This window comes from Ceratosolen solmsi, unplaced genomic scaffold (assembly GCF_000503995.2).
Source record: "Ceratosolen solmsi marchali unplaced genomic scaffold, CerSol_1.0 scaffold47, whole genome shotgun sequence".
Lineage (NCBI taxonomy): Eukaryota > Metazoa > Arthropoda > Insecta > Hymenoptera > Agaonidae > Ceratosolen > Ceratosolen solmsi.
In genome coordinates, this window is record NW_011948419.1 from 5143813 (window position 1) to 5158443 (window position 14631).

At 21.2% G+C, this 14631-nt stretch overlaps 1 protein-coding gene across 1 annotated transcript in view; it reads left to right on the forward strand.

Moving 5' to 3' along the window:
- The first annotated feature begins 3540 nt into the window (after positions 1–3540).
- The window catches only part of Ae2 (anion exchange protein Ae2), a 56582-nt gene continuing 45491 nt past the window's right edge, over positions 3541–14631 (forward strand). Inside the window, exons 1-2 of the mRNA XM_011497533.1 lie at positions 3541–3703; positions 14039–14254. Of these exons, the coding sequence (XP_011495835.1) occupies positions 14159–14254 (96 nt within the window). The 5' untranslated portion in view covers positions 3541–3703; positions 14039–14158. The remainder of the gene's footprint in view (positions 3704–14038; positions 14255–14631) is intronic.

Below are 14631 nucleotides of genomic sequence, written 5' to 3' on the forward strand. Positions count from 1 at the left end.
TTAATAATTATAATATTATTTTAAATATTAAATGCAATTTTAAAAATTACAATTCAATTTTTGATACTTATTATTAAATGAAAGTTAAAGAGTTTCAAGGAATATCTATCACAGCCATTGTATTTTATAATCTATAATTAGTAAAAATAATGTAAAATTATACTAGTTGTAATTTTATATTTCCTTGGGTATTTTAATGAAGGTTATGTGAGTAGGTATAGAAAGTCTAAAAGAGTATGAATGATATTGAATAATTTAATAATTAGAATCAATAAATTAATTAATTTACATTAATATAAAAATTTTGAATGTTAAAATACAGCATTTTCACATTAGTTGAAAACTTTAAATCACCTCACGAAAATTAAGATTGCATTTAATAGTATTTCATCTAAGAATCAACAAAGATCGTAATTAATAAGATAAATAAAATTTAACATATTTTACAACATAACTTTTAAAGATGTTAATTGTAAATAATTTTTCTTTAATCTTACCTAAAAATTTGTCGAAAACAATTGTATGGCATCGATAAGTTTAACAAAAATATAAATTTTAATATATTATTCTTGTTATTTCTTAGAGTACTTACAACATAATATATTTTTATTATAATAAAAATATAATAATATAGTTTTGATTAATAATGCACAATTTTTACACTCCATTTTTTGATCCTGTGAACTAGTATTTTTCTGTAATCTTTAATTGTGTAAGATGAAACATATAAACTTTATTTTAAGATTTACAGAATTTAATATAAACTAAAGTATTTTATTATTATATTTTACAATATGCTCACACATGTTATAACAGATACAAATATAATTAGCACACTTGTTTTAAATGAGAGATTTTATTTAGATGCATAGGAATTTTTGGATCTTTTATGTATGACGAAAGCCGAGGTGGTTTCGGAGAATAGATTCCTTTTTTTCTATTTTTAGATCGCACTTACTGAAAGGGGCTAAGGCTGCACGGAGCTTCCACGAGTCTTTAGTTTGTATAATAAGGGACAAGCTTATATTGTATTATTAGATGTGTAGATAAGTTCGTCAAAATATTGCAAATGCAGCTGATATATTATTGTAAATATTTATCTTTTGGGCTTTATTTATATTTTGCATGAAATGATTAAATCTTTGAGAACTTAAATAATTTAAATTTCGTAACATGAAATTTCAATTTTTTTCTTTACTATACTACGTCTATGTTGATTTACTTTCATATTGTAGAGCTATATAAATATTATTGATAATACTTTAATATTTAAATTTCGCTACTCCGTGCTTTAATCCATATAATTGATCATTGAAATAATAATCGTTTATATTTCATGTAAAGGATATACATTAAATGTTTATATTTTTGGTTTAAATTAAGAAGAAAACCGTAGAATGAAATTATTATGATATAGAATATTATATTTATAACTTTATAATTTGCGAATTTTTAAATATCTATATAATTGAAGTAAATGAAAAAATAATAGGATAAAGTCGATTATAAAAAAAAAAAATATATAACAGGATCAAGTCAAATTTTATAAAAAAATTAAAAAAATTTTTGTATTAGCGAGTGATACTTATTAGGAAAACATAAAGAAAAATATAAAGAAAAATATAAATAAGTATATATTTACAAGTTATATATAGATATATATAGACCTAAAAATTGATCAATTAAATTTTTTAATAAAATATTGAATGTATAGATTTTGTATAAACAAGTTTAAATACATAAAAAGTTTCATCGATTTAGTTTATTAAGAAAGAAAATGATTGAATGATTTTTATTTATTTAAATTCCATGACAATTCACTAAATATAATACAATATAGTAAAATATCGTAATGCTAACTATTTTTATAATAAATCTGTATAATATTATTACCGACCTAGTAACGGGGTTTATAACTGGAGTAATTACATCATTTTTAACATAAAAACAAAACCGATTCATCGATAATATTTCGAAAATTAATAGAAAAAGCGAATTAACGTGTTCTATTGTTATCAATTACTTTTTTTTATCTCGACCACTGGTAAATTAACATATTGTATTTGCAATCGCTCTCGTGATAATCTTATCGTATGTTTTTTTCGTCCTCTCTGACCGTTCGTGCGGAAAAACAATTGGATACCAACAATTGAATAGTCGGCAGAAAAAAACTCGGGCACAAGTTTATTAATAATAATTCTCACCAATGTCATGTCTCTGCTCTGCGGCTTTGTGACAAATTTGTTGTGCCACCATTACTATATGCGTGTTACGCATATGGCAATTTATGCTACTTTAAATCCCACTTGCGGTATTCTTTCAAATCGAAAGTTGAAAGTCTGCTAAGATTTATATATATACATATATATCTATATATAATACACATGTATAAAAATATAGTTATATGAATGAATTAAGAAGATATTAAAGCTTTCAAGACAAAAATGTATTTACTTTAATTAATTTAATACAGCGATTATCCGTATCTGAAATATAGTTTTGTAAAAAGAATTGACAATCGTGAGTTTCTATTATCAATTAATTACATATAAAACGTTTGATAAACATTGAGAGTTCAGACAAATCGATATTTTTTTGAGAATTCTGAGTTGTTAAAAAAAAAAAAAAAAAAATTTTTAAAAAACCATTTTTTTTTATTTTCTGTAGATCATAAATAATATTATTCTGTTTCTTTTCTTTTTTCATTTATATTTTATTTTTTTATTTTTTACTTTTCTAATTGTTCAATCGGGAACAATTATATTCGTAAATAATCTTTTATCAGAAAGAAGGTATAAGATAAACTACGTATTTACTTATTAATGTTGTAAATACTTTAAAAGTTTCTTTTTACTTTATTATTTAATTTTAACACTTATTTTTGTATGTTTCAGCCGAAAGTAAGATTCATTATTACAAGTTATAAAATATTTGTTGTTAGTTGTACCGATACATATTGTTGATAACATAGGGTTTATCCTTAAATTTGTTAATAATGATTGAGTATAAAAAATAATAAATCTAAATATCGTATGATATTTAAATTGGAGAGTATTAGAAATGTAAAGAAATTATGCCCCATTCTGTAAATTTATTCAATGCGAGATTCGAATATTAAACAAAATTCAGGTGGGTTCGCAATAAAGGGCAAAAAATTAGGCTTCCGTGATCTTATATTTTTGGACAGTAATATAACAGCCCTCGTTAGTAACAGTGCGAATGGCAGCGATTGGCAAGGGCCTGGTCGCGACTGGTTCAACCGATCACTTTTTCGTATTGTCTCCCTCTTCTTTGTCTTTCTGTCTGTCTGTCTCTCTCTCTCTCTCTGTCTCTGTCTCTCTCTCTCTCTCTCTCTCTCTCTCTGTCTCTCTCTCTCTCTCTCTCTCTCTCTCTGTCTCTCTCTCTCTCTCTCTCTCTCTCATTCTTACTTGCTTTCTCTCAACGTCCTGCTCTCATGCTCGCAGCGCGGGAGACGAGCGTGAGTCAGTCGCGTTCGCCGACTCGAAGAGTTCGCACCGCGTGTAGAAGGACTGCATTGGTGAACGCAGCCGTGCGCGAATGTACGTTGATTCCAGGATCGGTTGGAAGACCAAGGATACGGGACAGAGCCGCGAAGTTAGGAGAGAATAAGGGAGCAAGCACTCGTGCAATAATCAAGAAGAGCAGAACTTCCGAGGTCTAACTAATAAAGCCACGGAAGCAGGTAAAACCGGATTTCAGGAGAGTTGTGCATGCACGCAGGCGCGTATGTATAGTTGCATGCTTGCCGAATAATGGCGCCGTGGCACGTATTGTTGTGCCGGCGAATATACCAAGTTGTGCGCTCTATGTACATCCTATTATTCGCGACTTAATTTAATTTTAATTTTTGTCCTTTGTTATTGTTTTATTTAAACAGGTAATTGCATTTTACATAGTTGTGTATATGTGGTGGAACGGGTAAGCATATATCGAGTTGTAGATAAGTACTGGTTCAAGTGTATATTTTTTTTATTTTACTCGTGATCGTAAAGAACGAATGTATTAAAGGTCCCATCATTATATTAAGGTATTTAATTTATTCGATAATTAGCTTATATCATCTATATATATATATATATATATATATATATATATATATATATATACTGTTATTGATTTATTCACGTTTCTATTATGTTTAATTTTGTAAAAACAAATGTAATATTTTTAATAAATCGTCAAAGTTACCAGTGATATACCATTTGCCAAATACTTACGGTACAATTGTAGTACAAAAAGATTCTTGTATTAAAAATCATAACAAACGTAATAATATTTAAAATGAATAAAATTCGATTTTTTAATTATTTATTTACAAATTTGTTAATACTAAATTATTTAATATTTTGATGGAGATGAAATATTACAGAAACAACTAAAATGCTAGAAGCTTATTTTTACAATTATTATTAGTGTACTATTAATGTTTTATTTTATGCATTGTATTATTATATTACTACACTCTATATTTGAAACAAATATCTATAAAATAGTTTTTCAATATATGTAAATTTACATCAATTGCTGAAATTTCAATTCATAGTAAAATTAATTTACTATTAAGTATTAATCCTTATTATTCTTACAAAAAATGTATACTCAAACACATTCAATTTTCATATTTTAAACGTTTACATACTTATATATTTATGAGTAGTTGGAGAAATCGCGTTGAAATATCAAAGCTAGAACTCATATTTTTCGTGTTGTAGTTACGTAGATAGAATAAATTGTATCTAGTATATGTATATAAATGAACTTATATTAACTACTGAACTTTAACGACCGACGATGGAGACTAATGATTGCGTTAAATCAGCATGAGCGATAAATATACACACATATTTGTCATGTCAATATAGAATTTGAATACCTGAGTTATCGACGATAAGGATATAAAATCATAAACATTTTAACTAATTCTCGATATAAATTAAATTAAGGAATAGTTTAATAATTAATGAAAAATATTTCTGTTCAATTCAAAAAATTGCTATGTATGCTCTGTTATAAAACATTAACAAGTAATTAAATACTTTTATATAAAACCTTTTTAGCAAAGCCATTATCTTTAAATTTTTAGTTGTAATAAAAAAAATGTACCTGAAATGTATAAAATAATAATGATGAAAGAAATTATTTAACATTATGTTTTTTTTAAATTCAATATTTTTTATTAATTTACATTAACTATATATTTACTTATAAAATTAATTATTTTATTTTAGTATATATATATATATATATATATATATATATTCCAAGATTGTAAAATTTGACACGAAACTATTGTTTAAATCTACGTATATTAAATTTTTATCTGTCATTAAAATTTTATAGATTCATTCCACTAATCATAACAAAACTCGTTTATTTATATTCTTTTCTCTTAAAATAAGAATTTACCGATTAACTTTTTATTGGTACTTTTATAACGTTTTAAATAAATAAAAAATGACTGTGATTTAAAATAATATTTATTTTTAAACATTCTTTACATCATTAAATTAGAAATATTTATTTTATTTTATTAATAATATCTTATAAGATTTACGAATAGAAAAATTAATTTATTATAAAATTTAGGTTAGGCTTATTGATAATAATCATTAGCGAATTTTTACGATTGAACTTTTGTGATATCTTATATTTATTTATTGTTAGTATAGTGCAGCTAACACTGATACAAATAATATGTTTAAAATAGAAAGTAGTGTATTAAGTATGAAATACAAATTTAAAACATAGTAAAAGTGTTGAGAATACGAATAACATTAATGACAATATGTCGAAATTCACTATATTATTTTATGTTTTTGTATATTATTTAAATCAATAAAAATATATCTAGATTTATTAGCGTATACAGAAATATAAATAAATAAATATTTGTTTGTCTTCATGTATTGGTACAGAGTTGTTTAGAAAATTAATTTTTTATCTACTTCATAAGATTGAAAATATATAAACATCTAATCGAATATTCAATAAAGTTTATTTATATATATAATAATCACTATGAATAAGTAATTATTATTCTAAAATATATAACTAATAACCGTAGAACTTGTTTGATATTAAATATATTTATATATTTAAAAAATATGTTTTATGCATTATAAATTATAACATATTAAAAGTAGTAATATTTCAAAAATTGTAAAGAATAAGCAATATTGCACTTTTTATATTAATCTCATAAAACTCGCCAAGACTGATGATTACTCATTTTTATACTTTTAAAATATAAGCATATGTATCAGTGAAAGTATATTCTTGCTAATGTTGTATCGATTGCAGTTACAGGCAATGTTGAGAACTTCCTTTTCAAGAGTTTCTGATGAATATTGTGAATTTAAAGGGTTCATTGAGTAGCCGTAGCGTGCCGTTAGTTTTATGTTTTTCAATTTTAAAAATCTGTAAATTATTCAATTGATATTATGTTTATATAATGATATTATTAAATTTTAATTATTATGTTTAATTATTAAGTTTTAGTAAATAATAAAATATAAGTATTTTATTTGTAAAATAAATTATGTAACTTAATATTTTCATAGTATATCTAATAAGTATTCTATTAGGTAATTTTTATTATTTTATAAACACAAAGAAAATTGAAATTTAATTAAATTGCACAAATTATAATTCAAATGGAATGATAGAGTTAATTATTTGAATTTGATTCTTATTAAGATAAGAAAGTATTTGAGTTTAAAACTGAAACTTTAAATTAATAACCTCTAAGTGATCTACATGAGAGTTTTAAACAACTTCTCGTTGCAAACATTTTTTTGTATTAAATTATTTTGCAAATTTTATTAAATTTTTGCGTTAAAAAAAATATTTGATAAAATTAAAAATAAATATTTAAAAAACTATTAGTTTTTTAAAACTATATAAGATATATAATAAAAAAAATCAAACTTAAATATTATGTTTTTAAAATAAATATATTAAAGATAGAAAATTTTTAACGGTAATTAGTTTATTATTTTATTTTTATACTATTATAATAAAAATAAATAACAATAACATTTGTATTTAATTTAATCATGTTTATAAAAAATGTAAAATCATGAGGGTAAAATTGCTAATTCATCATTTACAATACTTCAATCAATTGTAAAATAACAGAAAGTGGAAAGTGGTCTAAAAATAAAAGTAGAAAGATATAAGCATTAATGTATTTTCATAAAAATACCATATATAACTTAAAAAATGATGAATATGAAGATCTTGTAATTGATAAAATTTGCTAAGTGATGATTATTACCAAGAGATAACAACTTAAAATGTGTAAAGGTACACAAATACAATGGTTACTCGTTTTATTATAACTTAATTATACTGACATTCCTTCTAATATGATCTAATATTCTAATATAATAGACATATTTATTTTTATTTTAAAACAGTAGACTAATAATAGTAATGTTTAATAAAATTATTAAGTTTCTTACTTATAAAAACATCTGAGAAAATGTAATTAAATACAGTCACAAATATTAACGCATTATTTGTTATATAAAGTTACGTGTTTAGATGAATAGACATTTAGGAATAGTTTAAAATATTTAGAAGTTTTACTATTTTCCAACAAAAAAGCAGAAAGAAATTGATAATATTAAATTGTTACAATTCAAAGTTCAATAACGCATACCTATAGCAACAGTCTAAATAACAGTATTATTTATTTAAATTTTATTTATTAAGATTAACATAAAGCTGCTATAGAATCATCCTATATATAGATATATATAGGATATATATAGGATATCTATATATATATAGATATATCATCCTCCATATTAAATATTATACACTAAACAACTTGTAATGTATTGAGCTATACAGTATTTTATTACTATACTCACATATAAACATATTAAATTAAAAAACGTTATAACTTTTTATTGATAAATATGCTGAAATAAAATAGTATGTTTATTGTTCTTGAGATAAAAACTGTTTATTTCATAAGGCTCTATACATTAATTTATTATGTCTTTTTTTATAAACGGGATATAATATTTACAATTTATTCTAGAAGTAACAAAAAATAACAATTCAATATTCTATGCTATTTATAATATTATATATTATATAATATTTTATTACTTTATATGGTTATAAAATAAGAAAAAATAATTTAAAATAATTATTAAAATCTTGTTAGGGACATGCCTAATAATATTGTAATTTATTGTAATTTTTAGAAAGGTTGTATAAATACTTTTTACTTTATTTTATGGAGAATAGTACATGTTTCAAGAAAAATATTTTTCATAATTATTACTTTGAGGCTGTTATGATTTAATTTTTCAAAAAAGCTTATAACTGATTTTATTTTTTAAGCATAAATCACGAGATTATTTTAAAAAATTATTAAAGATTTATTTTATGAATTTAACAAGTTATTTTCAACACTAATGATAATGAACAAGTCATCAATAGATTAGAAAAATATAAAAGTCACATAAAATAAAATTATTGTTGCAAGAACAAATTTATTACCTCAGAATTTTTTATATTTTAATAAATTTATTTTAAATAAATTTGGAATTATTTATTTGCAATATTTATATTAAATATTTCTATATGCAATATGTATATATATATATATATATATATATATAATGTATATGTGAATTTTCATAATAAACATGTAAAAATTTACTTATTTATTTATTATATATTTGAAAATTTTAAAGTATAGTAAAGACCATGCAATGGTAATATGACATAGTTAATAAATGAAACAAATTATCTTAAATTTATGAATGAAATTAAATAAGATCGAACTACAAATTAAAATGATCATTTAAAAATTTTCCTATATTACATCTTATCATAAGAATTGAAAATCATTTCTTTATAGCTTTATATATACTATGAAATTTTAAAGTTATTATATAAATAATTGTAAATAGAAAAACATTTTTAATTGTATAAATGGTTTCTTAATACTTATATAAATTTAAATATGCCGCACAAAATAAAATAATAATAGATATCCGGTAAACAATATAGTTCTTAAAAATTTTATTTATTTATAAATAAGCTTCCCAATAATTTCATAAAAAATCTTGCAGAATATTTATTTAATATTTATATTAAAAAATATATATGTATATGTTGATTATAATACAGGGTTTAATATTCACCTATACTGTAATATTTTATATTAATTATTACATAATTTTTATGTATTTATGAGAATAGATATACCTTATACTTATAAATAGTTATTTTTTATAACGATTGCACAAATTTAGTTATTAAATAATACGAATAATTACTATATTCAAACAAAGGTGTTTAATAAAACTAGGACTTTTAAATTTTTAATTTACAACTTGTTTTAAATATTTAATTTTTTCTTTAAAAAACATAAAAAATTTTATGTCAATCAAAATAATTATTATACAATTATTATTTGCTTTTATTATTTATATTTAAAATATGTTTATTAATATTTTTTTAATATGAAAAAAATGGAAATGTCAAAAAATTATTAAAATGTTCGATAAATTACATTTTCAAAATTGCATACTAACTTTTGGTTTTTGTTTTAATTCAAGTACATTAATTTTATGTTTATAAAAAGAAATATTAACAACTTCTATATCAATAAATTTACAATTAAATAAATAATGATTTCTTCAAGAGCATATTAACGAAAAGTCTATATAAATAAACAAATAAATTTAAAACAAATAAGTACATAATGAATAAAGATAGAATTGCATTAGAGAGTAACAACTTATTATGAAATTATTTAACAATCAAATTGATAAATCTACTAAATCTATTTATAATAAATGTGCTATGTAAATTTGAGCGTATGTTAGAATCAATAAATGATATAGATTTTATACAAGACTACTTGTGTCTAATAAGAAAACAGGTATAACAACCTTATAAATAAACAATAGTCATGATGTTTTAATACAAACCGTACAAATATTATAAATTAAAAATTTGTATACTGTCATCATAATATGCAGTAAATATTTAAACTGTTTTTTTTTTCAGAGTATATGAGGTGCAAACAATTGTAACAATATTAATAAAAGAAATTATTAATTTTTGTATGAATACCATTCTGTCATTTAATTTTAAATTCAGAATCGAATATTTTATGTATACTACGAATATTTTATGTATAATACATATATATGTATATATATATGTGTGTTAATTTGTATAAAATTAAATAATTATCAATATAATGTTCTAATAAAATTATTCTAAAAATTATAAAAGAATTTTAATTTCAGTCTTCACATCATCAGTATATTTCTTTTGTTTTTAATTCTTTGATAATTATTTTCAAATTGTTAAAAATATTTCAATTGTTATTTATTGATTATTTTTTTATTATTTACATCATTTATTGATATTTTACATAATTTTTACATTTTACTAATAATTTACATTTTACTAATAATTTACATTTTACTAATAATTTACAGTTATTATAAACTAGTTGATAGTCACATAATAAGTATTTAAAATTGTTATTGACTATAAATAATTATTCAAAAATAAAACAATTGTAAAATACTAAATTATTATTGTTTATTAAATTTTAGGAACTGACAGAAATTACTTAATTATGTTGAATGCTAGTAAATAGTATTAATTATCAATTTGAATTATGTCTTCATAGTCGATGTTAGTCCTATACAAACTATTTTACTGTTTGCTTTATTATACAATAATTGTATCTAGATATTTTTGTATATATTTAATTTGAACAAAATTAAAATTATTTCTGTATTAAATATTTTTAAAAACACTTAGTATTATTTTATACCGAAAATTAATTAATTTTATTTAAAGGGTCGAAAATTAGACTTTAAATCATTATATATGTATATAATTATATCCTAAACGATTATTGACACTTTATTGTTATAATACATGAAATATATGTCGTGATATTTACATTAATATGTGTTCGAGTGATGTTGAAAGATGATGTTCCGGAGTTATATGCATTAATATAACGAAATTAAATAACCAAAAAAAAGAAGTTATTAACATACTATGCTGTAAATCCTCCTATACATGCAGACATTACTAGATAGCACATGGAACATGGAAATTAGCATTATAAATCATCACGCTTATATTGAATGAAATGCCACCCACAGGCTTCTAAAAGCTTCAAAATAATAAATATTCCTTGTGAAACATTACAGCATCGAGATTGTAAATGAAATTATATTTATAATATGTTACATTTGTTAAAATTTTGTAAAACTACGCTTTTTTGGTTTAATAACCAAATATAAGATATGTTTTATGAATTTATATATTATATTTAATATGTCTTTATATTTATTTTTTTATATTTACTTTATTTTACTCTTATTTTATATTTTATATTTAATGTTTATGGTTTAACAAATTTAAATAGAAGAAATTTTAAATGATTGTATATGCTGTATTTTATATTATACAGTTTTTATTATTAATATTCTAAATTTAATATAATATTTTTTTAACTGAATTTCATTAATAAACTTTTAAAAGTACTTTAATCGAGAAGTATAATATGTGATATGCATATGTACTTATTGTGATATTTTGTTACATATTACATATATCATTGGATTCAGTTCATAAATAGCCATAAAAAAATATATTTTCAGTATAAATAGAATAAAATTGAATTTAATTTTAGTTTTATTGATCAAAGTATTTTTCTCTGTTTATTGATTCATTTTTAATTATCTTTAAATTTGTTAAATCTTTAAATCTTTAAATATTTGGTTTAAATAAATAAATTTATATTGTATATCAAAGTAATTTAACAAAATATATAACAAACATACAAAGCTATAATAAAGGTAATTCATAACATGTATTTTTTTTACGTTTATAGCATTTATATGCACAACATTGCATAGTATTCATGTAACACTTTTTACTATATGAGTACTTTTGAAAAATTGTAACATTAAGCAATTACATTATTAAAAAATTGGCGATTATCAGCATATTAATCGATCGGCAATGAATGTTGATTAAAATTGATTAAAATGTTGATTTGTAAATCATCAACTTATATATATGCAAATATATTTTTACGAGATATAAATATTTAATTATTATTTTTAAATTTCAATTAGAATATTTTTTCTATATATTAAATTATTTCATTTTACAATTTCTTGAAAATTTGAAATATAATTAAATATAATATAATAATATAATAATTAAAATATAATAAATTCCCTTGTTTTTAAAATATGAATATATACATGTTTGGATATAACAAAAATTCTAAAAAATTATTTTATGTAGGTATAAAATATATAAATAAAACATAAATCATACAAAAATAAAAAAAATAAAATAACGTTGAAATTTATTGTTGAATTATATCAATTATTAATTTAGTAAGGACATTGTGGGCTCAATTTCAATTTTTTCATTTTCGTTTAAAATTAAATTAATACGTATTAGTTTATATTTACTTTATGTACGTTTACATATTCTTCTAAACGTAATTTGGATGAGAATTGAATTATTAGGAATGAAATATTTTGCATATGTCATTTATGATTTTGTGCATGTATGTTAGCTGTGTTTTGTCTCTACATTTTGTACATTGAAAAGAACCTATATTCTTTTAATATTATGATTTTATTAATATTAGATATTATTAATTTTTTGAAAAATCATTAATACTAAATATTGATATATTAATATGATACATATAATGTTTAAAAAAAGATAATTAAATAATATAATATATTTTAAATAATAATATTACAAGCACACATTTTACCACAAGAAAAATGTTTTTTTTATAATACATTTTTGTAATCAAGTAGATCGAATTAGCTACAATTGCCTAAAATTGATGATTTTTACATTTGCATTACGAATAAAATTTAAATAATTGCAATAATAAAAATATATTTGTTTGCGTAATGTAATTTTAATTAATTGAAGTTAATTTAAATAAATTTTTTATATATGTTTTGAAAAAAAAAATGAAAGAAAAATATATATATATTTTTTTTCCTAAAATTATTAGAAATTTATATCTATATATATTTCACCTGTTTCATCTCTTATATCTATTTCAATTTACATAATATTTCAAAATATCTCATATTTATATAACAATGTATTTAAGAGTAAAGAGAAGTTAAAATAATATTATTGAATTTTTTATTTTGAAATAATTTTTTATATTGTTTTATTATAAGAATATCGATACTTTTAATCCAATTTTATTTTAAATTAAATTTTTAACAAACTTATAAAATAAATTATATTGAATTTATTTGATGTAATACTAAAATGAACATATAGATTAAAATTTGGTTATGTTTATTACATATATTATATATTGAAGATATTTTTAAATTATTTTTATACATATTCATATATATTTCGTTATATATTCAAGTGGAAAATTTATTTAGGATATATTTCAGTTTTGTAATTATTCATTTGATTGTTTGAATTATAAAGCAGGATTGAACGAAACCTTATAATTGTATAAATATATAATAAATAAATTTATATTTATGTAAAGCACGGGGTAAATAAAATAAATACTCAGATTTGTGATTATAAATTCAGATTATCTTATTTCATTATAGTCAATCATAACAATACAACAGTTCATGATTTTCTTTATAATTACAAATACAAACTTTACCCTTTTAAATCCAGTTCTATACTATATCTTATAAAGTTATATAAAGGCATACTGAAGCAATCCATTAATTTTTTTAAATACACAAACTGGATTTTGTTGCGAAAAATGTGATTTATCAAATACATTTGATACATAGAAGTCAATTATAAATAAAAGTGTTTATAAATAATCATGTTCTTTGTGTAGAAAATATATTTAATACATATAATAATTACATACAGCTTCTAGAATTTAATTTCTCCTTTTTATAAAAATAAGTAATTTTTATGCAAATTATCTCAAACATAAGCCTATATAACTGATTAAGTATGATATTGTGTTTTGCAGCAACCAGCAGGACGACGGAGCTGCCATCGGAGCGACTCCTCCACATGTGGACATCGCCGTCCCAGCTGAGGATCGGACGGGCACCCAGGAAAAAGAGTAATCCGTAAAGCAGAGCCACCAATGAGGAAGTCTATAATGGCTGGCAAAGCAGATAAGCGAACAACTCTCGCCAACAAGCGGAAACTCTCCTTCCTTGGATTCGGTCAGAGAATAGCGGTGAGTCTTCAGTTTATTATTTCTTGGTAAAATAATATTATCTTTTGATTTTATTTAATATATTCATTCGTGTAATTGTCTTCAAATAAGAGTACATTTTAGTAATAGATTTTTCTGTAAGGTCAAAAAAGAATATTTTATGTTTCATTTAATGGAAGAAGAAAGTGACATGATAATATTCATTCAGCCGATTTATGAAATTTAAATTCATTTGATGGATTCGTAAGTTTAATGGACTGCGTTGTTAAATTTTGAATCCTGTTAATTCTTATACAGTAAATCACAATTACTAGGGCGCTTATAAAAAGCTTCAATATATATCAAATCTAAGAATAAATATAATATATTTAGATATATTTTTAAAAAGTTCTGATTTA